The sequence below is a fragment of the Suricata suricatta genome, chromosome 2 (genome assembly GCF_006229205.1).
Source record: "Suricata suricatta isolate VVHF042 chromosome 2, meerkat_22Aug2017_6uvM2_HiC, whole genome shotgun sequence".
Taxonomy (NCBI): Eukaryota; Metazoa; Chordata; class Mammalia; order Carnivora; family Herpestidae; genus Suricata; species Suricata suricatta.
Window position 1 is genome coordinate 170,180,354 of NC_043701.1, and position 18,257 is coordinate 170,198,610.

General features: G+C 46.2%; 1 protein-coding gene across 1 annotated transcript in view; it reads left to right on the top strand.

Annotated features, from left to right (window-relative positions):
• HABP2 (hyaluronan binding protein 2) overlaps positions 1-18,257 on the top strand; it is a 34,779-nt gene that overhangs the window by 14,525 nt on the left and 1,997 nt on the right. Inside the window, exons 3-12 of the mRNA XM_029932601.1 lie at positions 4,954-5,064; positions 6,499-6,606; positions 7,799-7,915; positions 9,137-9,256; positions 9,739-9,910; positions 11,306-11,403; positions 12,507-12,762; positions 13,793-13,935; positions 14,689-14,823; positions 16,402-16,547. Of these exons, the coding sequence (XP_029788461.1) occupies positions 4,954-5,064; positions 6,499-6,606; positions 7,799-7,915; positions 9,137-9,256; positions 9,739-9,910; positions 11,306-11,403; positions 12,507-12,762; positions 13,793-13,935; positions 14,689-14,823; positions 16,402-16,547 (1,406 nt within the window). The remainder of the gene's footprint in view (positions 1-4,953; positions 5,065-6,498; positions 6,607-7,798; positions 7,916-9,136; positions 9,257-9,738; positions 9,911-11,305; positions 11,404-12,506; positions 12,763-13,792; positions 13,936-14,688; positions 14,824-16,401; positions 16,548-18,257) is intronic.

Here is an 18,257-nt window from a genome sequence, read left to right on the forward strand (position 1 = left end):
TTGGTGAGTCCATGATGGGACCCTGGAGCATGCCTGTCCCTGGGCTCCTGCGTCCATCTTGCGGTGTCTGGTCAGCCTCTGGCTGTGCAGCAGGGTGAGATGTAGTAGCTGAGCCTCTCTGCAAAGAGCAAGTTAGGTTTTAATAACACCCCTGTTAGTATCTGATTTAATTTCACATGGGGGTTGTGCTTTGATGGAATTTGTCAGATCCCAGCTGGCTTTAGAAAGCAGTGTGGCCAAGAAACACCAGGCTCATGTCCACAGGCAAGCTGCTCCTGTTGTTGGCCTTGCTGGAGACAGTGCATGGCGAGCGCTTTGCTGGAGCAGAAGGTGCCCAGGCCACAGTCCCCAATGGGTGGCCGAGGAGGTGGCCATCAAACAGCACAGGCTCTGCTCGTCTCCCCAAAGCAGGTGCCGTGACAGCCAATGGGCCCGCGGAAATGCCTCTTCAAAGCTGGCTTGGATTTGCCCAGCAAGGCGAGCTGAGCCCATCCATCAGCTGTCCTGTCGCCTGCCAGTGAGGGTCTCCACTGGGCTTGCCCTGTCAGCTGGATTGGAAGCGTCAAATACAGGCCAACAGGGCTGGGGTTTGGGGGAGGCCCTTGGAGGAGCCGTCTGTGCCACGGTGATGGATGACGCCAACAGGGATGGCATTCCAGAGATTTTTATTCCGTTCCGCACATCTGGCAAGCTCCTTAACCAGAGCAGCTGCAGAGGCCCCGTCACACAAACTCGGAGCTCTTTCCGAGAGACCCTGGGTACAGACCACAGTAATCCCAGTCGAGGGACTTGGAGCATGTGCTAGAAAAGATTTCTCAATGTGGGTTACTTCCTGGAAGCTAAACCCTGTGGAGTTTCATGAAACACAAACCCACAAGAGGCTCCTGGGCGGGTTGAAAAGCGAACCAGACTTGGAGTTAGGTAGACCTAGGCTCGGATTTGACCTCTTCCTCTTTTTCCTCTTCTGTGAAATAGGAATAGTAATACTTATGCCATGGGGTTTCTATAGATTTAAATAAGATTATGTGCAACCACATTTATTTTGTGTAGTGTCCAATACATAGAAAACAGATAGTAACCAATCATTGGGAAGGTTTGAATTAGCTCAGGATACTTTCGTAATCCTTCCTGGTAAATTCTAGAAGCAGACTCTGATAAATAGGCAAATCCACAGGGATTTCTTTTTATACCTCATATAAAATGCTTCTCACAGGCGTTCCCATCTTCACCCAAAGCCTTCTCCTTTTCTACTGCCTAGAAAAAGTCTCCAATAATCTGTATTTGAACCTGAAGTGTTTTCTAACAATCCAGCAATGGAACCAAATTTTGTGTCCGGCTGTGATCCTTCTCTTTGCAGGAAAGCACTTGGACAAGCTTCTAGACTCTTACAAGAGCTCATCAGGCATTTTCTTCACCAAATACTTATGACCCAAACCTCATGTAGTTTCTCTCCCACATTCCCTGTTTACTCTGTTCTAAATAGATACCAACTTTGCCAGCCGAGCTAGGAGCCTGCTGTGTGCACGCCAGTCAGAACGAAAGGGGGCCCCACCACAGAAGGAAAAACTCACTTGTCAAATGCAAACATTAACTTCTTGGAGAGCTCTGTGTTGGGCACTGAGGGGTAGAAAGAGGAACAGACATGGCCCTTGCTTTTAAGACACCAACACTCTAGTTAGGGGAAACAATCAGATAGACGAACTTAAAAAATAACCGCAAGAGAGAGGTGCCATCTGGCCCACTGAGGAACGCCGTAGTATCCAAAATTCTTATCCCACTAGCAACTCAGTTATCAATCAAGGCCCATGTGTTTATTTATTACTGCATAATATCCTACCCCAAACTTAGTGGCTTCAACCATCAATCAGGTATTAATTCTTATTCTTAATTATTTGGGTTGGCAATTTAGACTGGGTTCAGTGGGGCAGTTCTTACAGCCTGGACCAAGCTCAGCTGATGTTGGCTGGGCCTCCTTACCTGTCTGCAGTCCGCTAGTAGATTGGCTGGGCTCTCTTATGTCTGAGGCCTTGACCAGAACTACCAGGCCTCCTGCTGCTATACACTTTCTCTGATCCTCCATAGAATAGGCCAGACCTGTTCATATGACAGTCACTGGGGTCTGAGAGAGTGGGGGGGGGGGGAAGTGCATAAGACTTCTTGAGACCCAGCTTGGAGCTAGCACACTGTCCTTCTAACACATGCTGTTGGTCAAAGCAAGTCCCAAGACCAGTCCAGACCCAAGGGGCAGGGAAATCAACTCTGCCTCTTGGTAAAAGGAACTGCAAAGTCACACTGCAAAAGATGTGCCTACAGGGAGGGGTGGAGATTTGGGGCCATTCTTCCCCCATCAGATTGGCTCATACAAGGCTAAAATGCCAGTGTGGAACTTGAAGACTTGACCTCAACTTGGCCACATCCAGCTCCCCTGACTTTCCATTACCCTTTTATCTCCTTTCTTGGCTGACTTTCTTCCTCTACCCACCCTGTTCTTGAAGTCCCTGTGAGTGGTGGCCACTCTCCATTATTCCCAAAGCCTCCCCGAACCTGGTATCATAGTAGGCCCATCATAGGGGCACAACACACTTTTCTCATGTAGACAATGGGATTAAGTACCAACAGAATAGAAAAGACAACATCAACTTTAAGTTTGGAGGCAGAGAGACCGGGCCAGGTGATGCTTCTATACAGCGCTCTGAAAGACTATTGCAGCCGCCCCCAGTGTAAAGGATCTCGGTGCCTTTCCTTGCACAGAACTCCAACGGGATGGCTTCAGGTGACCTGGGGCCACTGAACCTCTACCGCTTCTATGCTTCTCAACCAAGGGCCCTGGGCCCTGGGGAGGAGCAGGGACTTTTTGCCTTATTTAGTAGAAGTGTTTTATCCCCTCTTTACCGTCACTGAGGGATGAGCAGACCTTGTTAACAAAGCCAGATTCCAGTAAAAATCCTCAAGCAGACATTACACCCATCCCCCACCACCTAGAAAAGTCACACGATTCCATTTATGTAAAAACCTTTCCTGTTTCCAAATATCTGCAAAGGGAATGAGTCTTAATGCCGTAGCTGAGATTAGCCGTCTGACCTTGAACCTGTCAGAGGGCTGGGAGAAATTACAGCAGTGCTCTGACCGCACTTATCTGTAAACACCTGTTTGGAAAAACAAAAACAAATTCTCTAAAGAAAAGAGAAATAAATAAATGATGTAATCATCTCATTACCAACCCATTGTCTCTCCCAAATGTCAGTTTGAAATCTTTCATGTCAAACTCAGAAAAACGTTTTTTTCCCCTCACTTTCTCACTCTCTTTCTCTGCTTTATCAGGCTAGATGGAAAGAAACTTTATTTGCTCTGGGAAGACAATGGCCTTATCTTCAACCTAGATCCTCATCCCTGGAAAGGTGGCCTCCTCTGGGAGCATTTTCATAGCCGGGAAAAGGAGCTCGGGAGAAATAATGAGCAAGCAAGGGGAGGCTTGACTTGACACTGTGATAAATCTGTGATAAATGAGGTGAAACTTTGGCAAGGAACCAGAGTTGGCGTATTCAAAAAGGAAATAAAAAGATAGTTCCGTTTTAATGGGAAATATAAAACAGCCATTGTGCAAAAGTCGATTTTTCAAAAGCTGAAGAGATAAAGACTATAAGGGAATGGCTGAGAGAGACTGAGATAATGTGGTTGATAATCAGGCTTAGGTAAAGTGGGAGTGCCTTTTCAAGTCGCGAATCTGCATTTGCTCCCATTTGCTCCCGCCTCATTATCATATGCATCTCGGGACAGCTTCCTTATAGCTTCAGCCTGCCGCCTTGCCATATTCCTGCCAGCTGGAGGGAGCAGAGTCAACCCAACTTTCTTCAAACCCCAAACTTCTCTCGATGAGCCACAGGAGCTGCCTGCATCGCCCAAGGTCCCAGACAGCAAAGAGCCCGAGGCCAGCCTTATCAGGCTTTATCAGGCTAGATGGAAAGAAACTTTACACACACTTGCTCTTCCCAATGGCCCAGCCCAGTGTGAGGTTTGCACCTATGGACAATGTCATATACTACCCTGTCTTTGGGCAAAATCCATGAATCTTCTCAAGGTTGTCCTTGGGTCGATCCCAATTAGCAGGCTGGGTATGCAATGAGGATGGTTGGACCCTTTTCCCAAGGGTAAGGGGGGAATTATCTGAGGCACGGTAAGAGGTCAATTGAAGCAGCTAAGCTAGTGAAGTTTAGGGGTTATATGGACTTAAACTGCCTTAGTTCCTATCCTGCCATTTACCTAGCTCTGCGACTTTGGGCCGGTAACCACCTCGTTCAGCCACAGGGTTCTCAATGGAAAGTAGAGATAATAATATACCTCCTAGATTATAAAGATGCAATGAAATGGCTCACATAAAATGCTTAGCACAGGGCCTAATCACAGCAAAGACTCAACACATACTAGCTGTTAGGATGGTTCTCTACATACAACTTGGGACTAGTCAGATGCCATCACCAAGATCAAAGTGACCAATTTCTTTGACTTCACAAGATAAGATGACTGACTAATTAAGGCCCAAGAAGAAAGCTTATTCACAGAAGCACCCAGCAAGGCTCTCAGGTGCTGCTGGATCTGACCTTGGGCATGACTTTTATAGGGCCTCGGAGACCTTCAAGACCCCAGTCATCTTCCTCCTGTTTACAGATAAGCAAACCAAGGCACCAAGAATACAAGTAGCTTGTCCAAGGTCAGAGTGGAAAGTGAGAACTTGAATTCTCCCCATTTCCAATCAGGGGCTCTGGACCCTGCCAGATGCCAACATGCCTTGCTGGGTCCTAACACACCCCAAATGAAAACTTGAGACGCCTAATACCTTTTGTCCATCCCATCAGTGAAGGAGCTGGAAAGACACATGAATCCTCCTTCAGGACTTAGAAATGTTTAGGTCTAATGATTAGGGTTTTTTTCCCTGTCTTCTTCCCACTTCTGTAGATTGGACCCCTGACTACTATGAGAGTAGCTACGAGTATTACAACCAAGAAGAAAACAGCAGTGATACCCTTGCCTACCAGGAGAATCCTGACTGGTACTACACAGAGGAGGGTAGGTACCAAGGCTGTTCGGGGGACCCTCCTGGGAGAAGGGCAGCATGCTTAGAAGAGGGTTTATGTGTGACTATATATGCAAGCATCTCTCTCTCCTCCTCTCTGACCGGCATCACAAAATGGGTATCAGATAAATGACTCAGAATGGTGTGGTTTTTTTTTTCCCAGCTAGAATCATACACTAGGAGGACTGGGGAGTTTCCTAGAGATTATCTGTCCCACTGTCAAATAACAGATGGAGCAAGTGAGGCCAGGAGTGGAGTTAACTTAGCCAAGGTCATACAGCACGTTAGTGTACCTTCATCAGGTCTCCCAACACCGTGAGTGAAAGTCATGCTCAAAATCACTTCCTAGCTTTGATTACAGGTAGATCCTAATTATGCAGAAGAGGCTGGCATTAGCATTAGGCACCAGACTGTAGCATTCACAAATTTGGCGTTGAGATTTTTGTTCCACCTGTGCTGTGTTTTTCTTTCTCTATATACTCTTCCGAAGCTTTGTACAGTTGTTGGTGCATGCGTGCCTGTGTGTGTGCACTCACACGTGCACTTCTACAGTTGTTTTTGTGTTTATGGCTTCTTAACCCAAGCAATGGGACAGAAGGGAAAATGAGAAGCTGGGCCCAAGTAAAACCATGTGACTAAGCCAGGAGAAGGCATGGAAAGCGCTCAGCAGCTGGAATAAAAACGGTGTAACAGTGCGAAGTGGCCTGGAAGGCAGGGCCAAGATACAGGGCACCAGGGGAACATCAGAAGGGACCATCAAAACAAGAGCTGGGCCCAGGGATTCTAGTTCCTGAACCAAAGAACAATGTGTGTGAACAGAAGGATAAAGAATTCCCCAAGGGAAGATCCATTCAGACAGCCATGAAAAGCCAAAGGCACAGATGAAATATGACAAAATCTAACTGAACAAGTAGTTGAAGAAAGATGAAGGCCACTGGGTCATTTCCTCCTCGCCGCCAATTCTTCAGTCACCCTCTTGCCTTTGGTCTTCTTTCCTGATGTTCAGAAAGCTTGTGTTTCATTAGGGGTGGGTTTTCTTTCCCCACTTCTGACCTCCACCCCTGGGCACTGGGAGTAGGGGAGGTCTTCAGGCTTATGAAATGCCTTCAGCATCAGAGGCAGACCCCGTGGCACTCCCAGCGAGACGGGGAGGAGAAAAACACTGATGGTGGAAAAGGGGAGTTTCTCAATGAGAAACTCAATGAGATTCCTTCTCGCTGGTCCTCTTGCTAACCTGAATCCTTCTCTCTGGTCGTGCGACTGCAGTCTTCCTTGCTCTTTAAGGGCGGCCCGTGTTTCTCCCTTTCCCCAGTCACTGGCTATGCAGTTGCTCTCACATGCGGGACAGGAGGCTGAAGGCTGATGACCACGTAGGGGGCTTCTCACCTGCTGTTCACTGCACATTGACCTCTGCCCACATATCATAGATCCCTGCCTGTCCAACCCCTGTGAACATGACGGGGAGTGCCTTGTCAGTGGGGACACCTTCACGTGCAGCTGTCCAGCCCCTTTCTCTGGACACAGGTGTCAGAATGGTAAGTGCATTTTTCCTGGATTCACTCTTCCTTCTGGGTTGAACAAGAGGCTGTTTATTCTCCAGGTGTAGGGGGTAAAGAAGGGCTGAATGATTTCGTGGAAAGGATTATATCCATAAGTACTGCATCATCCAAAATGGACTCCTCAGCATGGTAACAAGCAGCATCTCATTCAATCCTCACCCATGCATTTTGGATAGGACTAGGATACCCACTGTACAGATGAGAACACTGAGGCTGAGAGGAGATAAGAGCTGGACCCTGACTGAGGTGTATTCTCAACTCAGGACTTTTTGTTGCTTAGAGTGCTTATACTAAATACAACAGAGAAATTCTGCTCTCAAATGAGACAGCAGGAAGAATCTGAAGGCATGTAAGGCTTAACCCAGCTAGAGGAAGGGAGCCCAGAGATCCAAGGGATTTGCTCATAATCACACAGCTAGTTAGGAGAAAAGAAGAAATCAAAGCTCCGGGGCCTGGCTCCCATCCCCATGTTCTTTCTCCTTACCACCCTCACTTACAGAGACTCTGATAAAAAACTATTTCTGCCTTTAGTGACCTCTTATGGGCATAACCTGAAGCTATGGGATAACATATTGAGACTAGAACTCTTAAAGGCTAATTGCACCCCTAGAGAGAACCTGGATTCTGTTCCATCTGGCAACCATTTAACTGCGGAGAGGGGGTGCCCATGAGGATCTTTATCTATGGTTTCATGGTTGTCTTCTTTCCTTTGTGCCCTATTCCTTCCTTCCTTCCATTTTCAATACTATAAGTTCTTTGATAAATGTTTCAGGGTGGTTTGGGGTAGCAGGCATAAACATAGTATCTGGGTCTATCCCTCAACTTCCCAAAAGAATGACAAAATTGTAAATGGAATCTAAAATCACCTCGAAAGTAGAGAAATGAAAATTGCAGCTCTGTTTGTTGAAGGTGTAAAAATTATCAAGTTTTTTTAAAAAATAAAGATAGAATAATAAAGAACATGAGCCGTGGAAGGAACTGGGGTGCAATCATCCATGATCTAAGGACTTATTAAAAAAAAAAACACTTTTTGTCTGGGATGTTTCAGGACCACAGACAAGGGCATGCTATCAGTCACCCCTCACCGGCACCCCCAAACGTTGTACTCCCCCAGTAAGTAAGTTGTGTCCCAAAACCCTGCCCGTGCTTCTCCATGGATCTCTTACAGTGCAAAACAAGTGCAAAAACCAACTGTGTGGCCGGGGCGAATGTCTCATCACCCAGAGTCCTCCCTACTACCGCTGTGTCTGCAAACACCCTTACACGGGCCTAGATTGCTCCACAGGTAAGTGCTGGAGGCTCCCTTCTAGCCTAGGTTTTCTCCATCTGGTTTGTGCTTGGGATGTCTGCAAACTATTGCATGGAAGTCCAGATACCTCTCCATGTTTCAGTGTCATCCAAGATGGTGCTTTTAACTGGGACATTTTTAAAATGCACCATACTGGTCACCTGGGTGGCTTAGTCAGCTAAGCATCCAACTCTGGGTTTCAGCTCAGGTCATGATCTCACAGCTTGGTTCATGAGATCAAGCCCAGCATCTGGCTCCTGTACTGACAGTGCAGAGCTGCTTGGAATTCTCTCTCTCCCTCTCCCTCTGCCCTTCCCGTGCCTACCCTTCTAAACAAACAAACAAACTTTAAAATGTACCATGCCTGGACTGCCTGGGTGGCTCAGCCAGTTACGCATCTGACTTTGGCTCAGGTCATGATCTCATGGTCCCTGAATTCGAGACTTGCACTGGGCTCTGTGCTGACAGCTTAGAGCCTGGATTGGAGCCTGCTTGGGATTCTCTCTCTCCTTCTCTCTCTGCCCCTGCCCTGCTCATGCTCTGTCTCTCTCTCTCTCTCTCTCTCTCTCTCTCTCTCTCTCTCAAAAATAAATAAACATTAAAAATAAAATTTAAATTTACCATTTCTAAAAAGTCCAGTGGGAATTAACTAACCCACCCAAAAAGAATCATCTTGAAATTCACTTTCTCCAGGAAGTAAGCCCTGGTCTATTCCTGGAATGGGCCACATAGGGATTAAATCTGTATTTAGTCACTGTTATGAATCAGGCATTGTCCCAAGAGATTTACATTTTTTCTTACATTCTTCCCAAAATACCACAAGTCAGAGCTTTACAGATTAAGGGACTGTAGTTCAGAGAAGTTAACTAACTTGTTCATGGCCACACAGCCATCAAGGGCAGAGCCAAGTTTCAACCTAGCTCAGACTGGCCCCAAATTCCTGCTCAGCCCTCCTATTCCTTACTGAGGGACCCATCTACTTCCACACTCTTTTTGGCCATGGCCTCCATCGTATTGCCTCATCCACATTTGTTTATGTCCTGAAGGTTTGTGTGTACATTTACGAGAGTGTCAGTGAGTCTGTCTTTCTCCTTTGGTAACCCATCTTTTGTGAAAGGATGGGCACCAGAAGAGTGCCATCAGTATCGCCTCGTTATCTCAGATGTAGCTGCAACTCCTTCTGAAGAACCTTCCTGGCCCCACTTCCTGTGTTCACAGTGGTTCCTGTGTGCAGACCAAATCCCTGCCAAAATGGTGGCATCTGCTCCCGGCATAAGCGGAGAACCAAGTTCACCTGCACCTGCCCTGATCAGTTCAAGGGAAAATTTTGTGAAATAGGTATGGATCTCTACCGCCACTCCATCAGAAACTCAGGGCCATGGTGAAGGCCTTAGAACCCTTTTCTGCTTGGGTTTTGTTACCGGAATGGGGGTCATGTCAAGATGTCCAAACTCTACTACCGCCTCAGCCTTCCAACCTAAGGGTGTAGGGTGCACCTGGATCTGGGTAAATAAAGTCATAAACTGGGATAGAGTGCAGGTGAATCAAGCACTCCTGGACATCCTTGAGCCTCAACCTACAGGTTGCCACCAGTACTCGTGTGAGAACTAAGTTCCAGCTCCCTACAACCACTATATTTCATGTTTTTAAGCTAGGTTGAATGTGGAATCTACAAGCCACTTTCTTTCTGGAATTCATGATGGACTCTCAGGGTGATCAGTATTCAGGCCCAATCTGTTCCCCACTTGATACCTTTGCCAAGTTGTGGAGCAGTGTGCCGATTGCTGTCAGTTCTCACGCCCCTGCCGCCTCTCTCCAAGGTCCTGATGACTGCTATGTTGGTGATGGCTACTCTTACCGAGGAAAAGTGAGTAAGACAGTCAACCAACACTCATGCCTCTACTGGAACTCCCACCTCCTCTTGCATGAGAATTACAACATGTTTATGGAAGACGCTGAGACCCATGGGATTGGGGAGCACAACTTTTGCAGGTAAAATTCACCTTCTTCCCCATAATCAGTCTTGAACACATGTTAGGATCATGGTTTGTTTGTCCCTTTCCCTTGCCTTTAGTATTCCTGGGCCAGCTTAGAAATTTGGAATTGGAACATTGAAACTCATCAGTTTTCCTTCTAGGAAGATTTTCCTACTCAGGATAGCCTAGGTTGTGCTGTTATAACAAATTCCTTCCAAATCCCAGTGGCTTGAAAACCTCAGAGTTTATTCTTCACTGTGGCTGCATGTATCATATGGGCTGGGGAATAAGGGTGAAGAGATTCTTAGCTCCACAAAATTACTCAGATGTCTAGGAAAGGCAAGGAGAGGCTCAAAAATGAAGCATGAGGTTTTTAATACTTCAGCCTAGAAGTGACACATCATCTCTGCAACATGTATATTGTTGGCCAGAAATAGTCACGTAATCATACATAACTGCATGGGGGAAATGTAGAGAATAAAATGGGATGTCCAGTGGGCATTACAGTCACAAGGACATTCAGGTTTTTCCAAGTAAGGATAATGCCATTTCAATCCCTGGTGATGATTAGTTACCTTCTTCCCCTTCTGCTGCCTCCAGACTGCTCTGTTGGCTTCCTCCATGCTCTCACCAAGGCCAAGGACACATATAACCTGAATATAAGGAGCAGAAATTTTTTGTATGGTTTTAAATTGGTTCCAGGAACCTGGGTGGCTCAGTTGGTTGAGCATCTGGATTCAGCTCAGGTCATGATCTTGTGGTTCGTGGGTTCAAGCCCCGTGTCAGGCTTTGTGCTGAGAGCTAGCTCAGAGCCTGGAGCTTGACTTCAGATTCTGACCCTCCCCTGCTCACACTGTCTCTCTCTGTTTCTCAAAAATAAATAAAAAACATTAAAAAAAATTTAAATTGGTTCCCTTAAGGCAGAGGACTTCCCCCATACAAAGCACAGGTTACCTCCTACCATCACTCACTTTGAGCTGTTCCCCTCATGGAGGCATCTTCCCAGGGATGTCCATGGCAGCCTTCCTCAGAGAATTCCCACACATTCAATTTGGAACTTTAAACAGAGGAGTCCTTCTCTCACCAGGTGTCTATGGCTACTTCACTTTCCTGACAAAGGTCAATCTTCAACAGGGATCTCATTTCTTTTCCTACAAAGAATTTGATATGTCCTATGGATCTGGCACAGGGCTTGTTAACTACTTCTTGGTCATTGGGATTCTTCTCTGAAAGTTAAGGTTTTGCCCAAAATATTTCTCTGCCAGGGTTTGATATCCTGTTGGAGGAATGGATTGAAATGTGATCGCAGAGGGAGCAAGGAACCTGGTATTCACTTACCCAAAGGACTTTTAATGAGGTCCAGTGGGTTCACCAAGCCTTGACCCTGGGTTATTTTGTGTTTTCATTTTAGAAACCCAGATGGAGATCAAAAGCCCTGGTGTTTCATTAAAGTAAACAATGCAAAGGTGAAATGGGAGTACTGTGACATCCCAGCTTGCTCAGCCCTAGGTAAGACCATGGCCATCCAGAGCCCCAGTCATGGTGAGAGCGCAGATTGCTGGACAGATATTCCTGGCATCCTATCTCTCCCACCCCCTCCATCCACTACACCTGGTTTTACCAATTGCTATCCCAGTGGAAACCCAGAGGCCCAACCCTTCGCTCTCCTTCCAGGATGCTTAGCAAGCCTGGATAACCTTGTAAACTGAGGCCAGTGATCCAACTATAAACTCAACATTTCCTGATTCCCAGTCAGTGCACTCTGCAAATGTGTGGATCACTTGCTATGTGTCAGGCTCTGTGCCAGGTCTTCAGTGTTCTGTGGTGAGCAAACATTGGCAGAGACTCCATACACTTTCAGGATGCAACATGGACAGAATTCCAGCCTCACAATCTTCCTGGCAGGCTTCTCTGGACTACCTCTCTACACACGTCTGGAACATTTCACCCTCCCACCCTGATCAATGGGACTATCTCTCTTGATAGTTTCAATTCTGTGTCTTTGCTCTCATGGTCAGGTCTGTCTCGAATACTCCATGCTCTATCTGATTTTTTCCATATCCAACATTCTTTAAACATCAACTCAACTAACCCTTCCTCTGGGAAGTCCTCCATGACCCTACCAAGTGAAGTGTTATCTCTACCTCCTCACAAGCCCCATGGAATGGAAAGGGCCCCACCCATACAATGCTTACTGTTCTCTCCTTTGTATGACAATTATTTGTGCAAATGTCCTATGTCCCTCACTCTATTTCAATCTGCATATCTTCTTACACATCACAAGAGCCTCCAAAATATATGTGTACATTATGAATAGTTAAGTATATACCCAGTGATGGATTTATATATTTACACACACAGTTTTGTATACATATAAAAATAAGAAGCAACACCATCATTGCTAATTATATAGACTTGCTTTATATCTATCAATGTATTCACCATATAATAATTGTGCACCTATTATTGTGCCCACCTTGTATGCATCAGTGCAGTCTCTTAGCTCTGGAACTTGCTAAGCTGCTGAACTTGGAGCCATATCTCTGACAAGTTCCTTCTGAGGCCCTGGAGAGAAAGTGAGTAGCGTGATTTGTCTTTCTTGCATCCCACAGATATTACTGACCCAGAGGGAAGCCCCACAGAGCCTCTGACCAAGCTTCCAGGGTTTGACTCATGCGGGAAGCCCGAGATGGCAGAGAAGAAGGTCAAGAGAATCTACGGAGGCTTCAAGAGCACGGCGGGCAAGCACCCATGGCAGGCATCCCTACAGACCACATTGTCATTGACCGTCTCCATGCCCCAAGGCCACTTCTGTGGGGGAGCACTGATCCACCCCTGCTGGGTGCTAACTGCTGCCCACTGCACTGAGTAGGTGCCTGCTGAAAACAGAGGCCGGGTGACTCGAGTCTCTGGGGGTGTTCTCTCTTTCCCATCTGAGCAGCATCTTGGTGACTCAGGATCAGAGAGTCTATTCTAGCTCTAAGGGCAAAAGAATGGCTCCTTAAAACCAGATGGAAAAGAACTACCATGGGCATTACATGTGTTACGACAGTTAATCCTCAAAACTATCTACTGAGGGAAAACAGGGATTTTTACTTTGATTAGTTGTGGTCTACTTAATGCTGAGTACAGGTCTTCATATAAAACAGGTGCTTAGTAAATATCTGTGCAGTGAAAAAGTTGATTATTAATCTCATTTCATAAATAAGGACCCTGGGTCTTGGGAAGATTTAGCACATTGCCTAAAGTCATGTGGAAAGTGAAGAGGTAAATGGGATATGAACCCAGATTTACCTGTCGAGCCTTGCCCTGAATAGAAAAATATAACATGCTCCCATCTGATGCCATTACCACGAACCTCCTCATGTCTTCAGCCAGGACTCCTGTGTGACTTAGAGAAGCCAGAACCTACTGAGGAGCCTGAATTATCACCGTCTCCCCTAAGTTCCCCAAGTTCGTGGTCAGAGCTGAACCATGGTCCCATATAGCCCAGATTCTGGTGGCAACCTTGAAGGTCTTCCAATCCACCCTGTCATTAAACAGTTTCTTCTGGGATTCCAGGAGATGTTCCCAAACATACAAACATTAGCCTGTACAAAGAATAGTTGTTCAAGAAGTCAGTTGGTTGCTGTTTAGCAAACCCCAGGGCAATGGAAGGTCTCCCAGGAAATATGAGATAAACGTTGTAGCTTACATTTGTAGACAGGTCCATTAATCAAGCAGCTTCCTCACATTCTCTTCTTTGGGCCCACAGCAGAGTTCCACAAGCAAGAAGACAGTTACAGATAAGGATAACAAAGTTGCAGAAGGTCAGGCCATTTGTTCACGGTCACACAGCTCACCAGGAGCAGAGCCACAGCTTGGTTTCAGTATCTCACTTTCTTACCTTCCTTGGCAGCATAAAAACCAAACATCTAAAAGTGGTGTTAGGGGACCAAGACCTGAAGAAGACAGAATTCCATGAGCAGAGATTTGGCGTGGAGAAGATTTTCAAGTACAGCCACTATAATGAAAAAGATGAGATTCCCCACAATGATATTGGTAAGTCTCTTCTATGGTGGATCTCCCATGGGTCTTGTCCTGGGTGGATTTCACTACTGATGGAAAGCTGAGGTTTGGTTCTAGAAGGTGTTCTTTTCTTTTTGGTCCCTCACAGAATCCGTAAGAAAGAGAATTTATTCCAGAGCCTTTTAGGCCTAAAGGTCTGTGTTAGTGTTACAGATAAATGAGGGGAAGAGAAACTAGCAACACTGTGTTGTGGAAAAAGCTCAGCCTTGAATCCCAGCTCTCTCACTTACTAGCTGGCTTCACCTCCCCAAGCTTCTGCTCCTCATCTGTAAAATGGGTACACTGGTGTACAATGCTCAACTTCCAATGTGTTAAGTGGCATGATGTGCATGTGTCCCCGCATACATCTGGCACCTGGGAGGTGCTCAGGTGTGGAGGCAATAATGTTAAGCTACTGGCTATTCAGTGGGTGCATTCTCCATTCCTGGGAACTGTCACTCTCTTTCCTCACTATCTTTCCCCCATCTCTTGAAGCAGCCTATTCTTTAAAAATGGATTAGAAATGATTTCAAACTCAACTATTATTTTTTGATGTTACTCTCATCCTGAAGTGTTACTCCTCCCCAGGTGGAAGTTAAGAGAGCTCAGTGACTGAGGAGGAAGGCATTAGTTTCTTGGGCATTGGAAGTGGGGTTTTGCCACGTCTACCTTCCCATCAATTTGAAGCTAGTGTTCTTTTGGCAGAGAGGACCTCGTCACTCATTTCCTCTGTCTCTCCCTACCTAGCTCTGCTCAAGCTAAAGCCAGTAGATGGTCACTGTGCTCTGGAGTCCAAATATGTGAAGACCGTATGTTTGCCTGATAGCACCTTCCCCTCTGGGACTGAGTGCCACATCTCTGGTTGGGGTGTGACAGAAACAGGTGAGTCTGGCCAGGCATTCTCCTGAGACTCAGGGAAGTTTCATCAACCAGAGAAGAAAGGGTCAAACTCAACTACCCTTCTGAACTTGACATTAGTATTCCATTGAAAATGTATTGCCAAAAATAAGAGATTGCCTCCTCACTAAAGGTCTAGTTAAATCTTATCAGTATTTTTTATCACTGCTAGCATTTTATGGGATCCTTGACTTCCATCAAGCATTGATCCTGTATCCATGGAGATCTTCCTCCCTTCCCTAGGCAGATTGGAAAGAGGATAGATCATAAAGAAGATGGGTTTAGCGTAAGACAGACTTGTGTTAGGTACTTGTCTTTGTCACTTGGACAGTTGGGTTTTAGATTCTCCATAACCATGCTTGCCTCCTAGGTTTGGGATCATAATAATAGGAGCTAATAGAATTCTATGGGGATATTCACTAAGTTGGGCCCTCAAGGGCAGGGTCCACTCTTATTCATCTATTTCTCCTATATCGCCCTGCTCAGGGCTCACTGCGTTGTAGGCATTCTATACATTTTCTTTTCTTTTTTTATTTTTTAATAGTTTATTTATTTTTGAGACAGAGAGAGACAGAGCAAAAGTGGAGAAAGGACAGAGAGAGAGGGAGACAGGTTTCAGAATCTGAAAAAGGTTCTAGGCTCTGAGCTGTCAGCACAGAACCCGACTCAGGGCTCCAACCCACGAACCATGAGAACATGACCTGAGCTGAAGTCAACTGCTTAACTGACTGGGCCACCCATGCACCCCTACATTTTCTTAAATCAAGCTATTGAATGGTCTCTAGGATGTGGTCTTGTCTAAAAAAGTAACCACAAGATTAATTTTCTTATATACTGACAAGATTATATTCTCTAACATATGAAATTCCGAAGTGTATTTCAAGTCTTTCTCAAATACTCAAAATAGATTTCTCTTCCCTCCAAAAATTGTCCTTAATAATGGAAAGCAAGAAACACTTTAAATAGACTGGTATTCATGAAGAAAACGTAGTGTAATACACAACTGTGTCAGAAGGTTTTTGGGAATGAAGATTTCTGGTTTCAGATTTGGGGTAGCCAGAGACTGCTCTTTTTGAGGATCTTCATTGTCCTGCACCTAAACCTTTCGATATCTCTGTGCTGATCAGAGCAGACTGAGCAGAACAGAGGATCCTTAGGAAAAGAAATGTCTGCTCTGGGAAGGTGGTCATCTAGAGGAGTAACTGGGCACCTCATCCTTCATTACGAATCTACCGTGTACCAGTCCTCTGCCAGGAAGTTTTAAAAAGTGGTTTAAGATACTATCCCTGCCCTTCTGATCTGAGGGTCTGGTTGGGCAGACAGCAGAGGGAATAAAGGATCCTGCTGCATTGTGATACACAAAGCAATGAGGATCTGTAAAACCATGGTGAAAGTTGGAAGCAAAGATCCCCATCCTTAAAATGAGGCTTTTCTGCCCATCTCCTGGAGAAACCTTCATTTCTGAGTTCAGAACTGTGGCCCTCTTTTTATCAGTGCTAGCTTCTGATGGAACAGATATCTCCTGGGTCCCCACACTGGCAACCTCTTTTCTCTGCCCCCCAGGGGAAGGGTCCCGCCAGCTCCTGGATGCCAAGGTCAAGCTGATTGCCAATACTTTGTGCAATTCCCGCCGACTCTATGACCACATGATCGACGACAACATGATTTGTGCAGGAAACCTTCAGAAGCCCGGAATAGACTCCTGCCAGGTCAGAGACTCCAAATGGCACTTGGAGAAGGAAATGTGCGCGGGAACATACACTGGGCACAGAGGCCAGACCAAGAGCCTGGGGCTGGGAGGCGGTTTCAGAGGTCCACCCACCATAAAGCTAAGTCACAAGTGGGCATACCTGTCCTCTGGCAAATGATTGAGCACAGCAACTGGCCATTGTGACACTGGTGAGGGAGATGTCATCATCATCATTTTCCAGATGCTTAGAGAAATTATCTTGGCCTATAGCACCTGGGTGGTGAGTGGGAAAAGCAGGGATTTGCTTCACTGCGTTTAAATGTGAAAATGGTGCTTCTGGCCTCCGTAGAGGGCAGCACGTCTGAAAATCCCAATACAGAACTATCCAAAAGACCTGTGGCTAGAAGGAGAAAGATGACAGGTCCAGAGAATTCATGATAATATTAACTAATTATTAGGATTTGTGTGTGTGTGTGTGTGTGTGTGTGTGTGTGTGAGAGAGAGAGAGAGAGGGAGAGAGAGAGAGAGAGAGAGAGAGAGAGAGAGAGAGAGAGAGAGAGAGAGAGAGAGATGGGCAGTGGGGATATAGGCCTAGCAAACTAAGTGACTAAGCAGTTCTTCAGCCAACCTAGGGCCTGCCCGACATTCCCCCTGGTCTAGGACTTTCGGGGACCCCAAGCCACTGCAACTTGTGGCGACCCAGAGGCTGCAGGAGAGGGAGATGGTAGCGGCTCTGTCTACTGGAGCTAAAGTGACCTCAAGCCTTTACCCCCAGTCGGAGCCCAGGCCCCACAGTCCCTCTCTCTCTGTAGCAGTCACATCTCACAGATGTCCTACCTAGACCCTGGAGCACACCCAAATTTAGAATTTTCTGCCTATCATCCTCATGAATCACCCAACTGTCCTGGAAACCCAGCATGGACACCTTCAAACCTCAGCTCCCCCCTTACAAAGAGGCCAAAACTGATCTGCCGGCCTCGAGCCCACTTCAGAATGGGAAATCACAGTCACTCTCTCCAAGATTTGAGGCTCTACTGTGATCCTCTGTCCCTTCCCAAGAGGCCACAGATATGCACCTACTCAAGGGACGGTCATGGGCTGGTGGGTATGATTGTCTGAAGCCATTGGAAGAGGAGTACAGAAATAGATTACTCAGTCCTGAAGGTATTGCCAGGGCTTTGCTTGCGGACTTTGGAAGCAGTCGCAGGATTGAAACCTAGTTCTGTCTTTCACTTTGTGACTTTCATCAGTCACTGAAGTGTTTAGTCAGCCTGGACCACCATAACAAATTACCATAGATGGGTGGCTTATACAACACAAATTTATTTCTCTCAATTCTGGGGGCTGGATGTCCGAGGTCAGGGAGCTGGTGTGGTCAGGTTCTGCCAAGAGTCAATTCCTCGTTGGGTCCTCATGCAGTGAGGTGACACGAGGGACCCCGAAGAGGTCCCTTTTGTAAGGGCACTAATCCTATGTGTGAGCTCTGCACCCAATCTCCTCTCAAAGGCCCCGCCCCCTAATACTACCACATTGGGGAATTAGGCTTCAACATATGAATTTGGGGGGAATGCATTCAGTTCATTACACTGAAATAATTCCCCAGGTGCCTATTCTATAATATGGAAATAGTGTATGCATAAAATCCGAAGGTGTGGCTAAGATTCAAAGAGATAGTTCACTGAAAACCCTATCAGTTGCAGTGTGTATGCAGAGGTGCGTGATGAGGGCT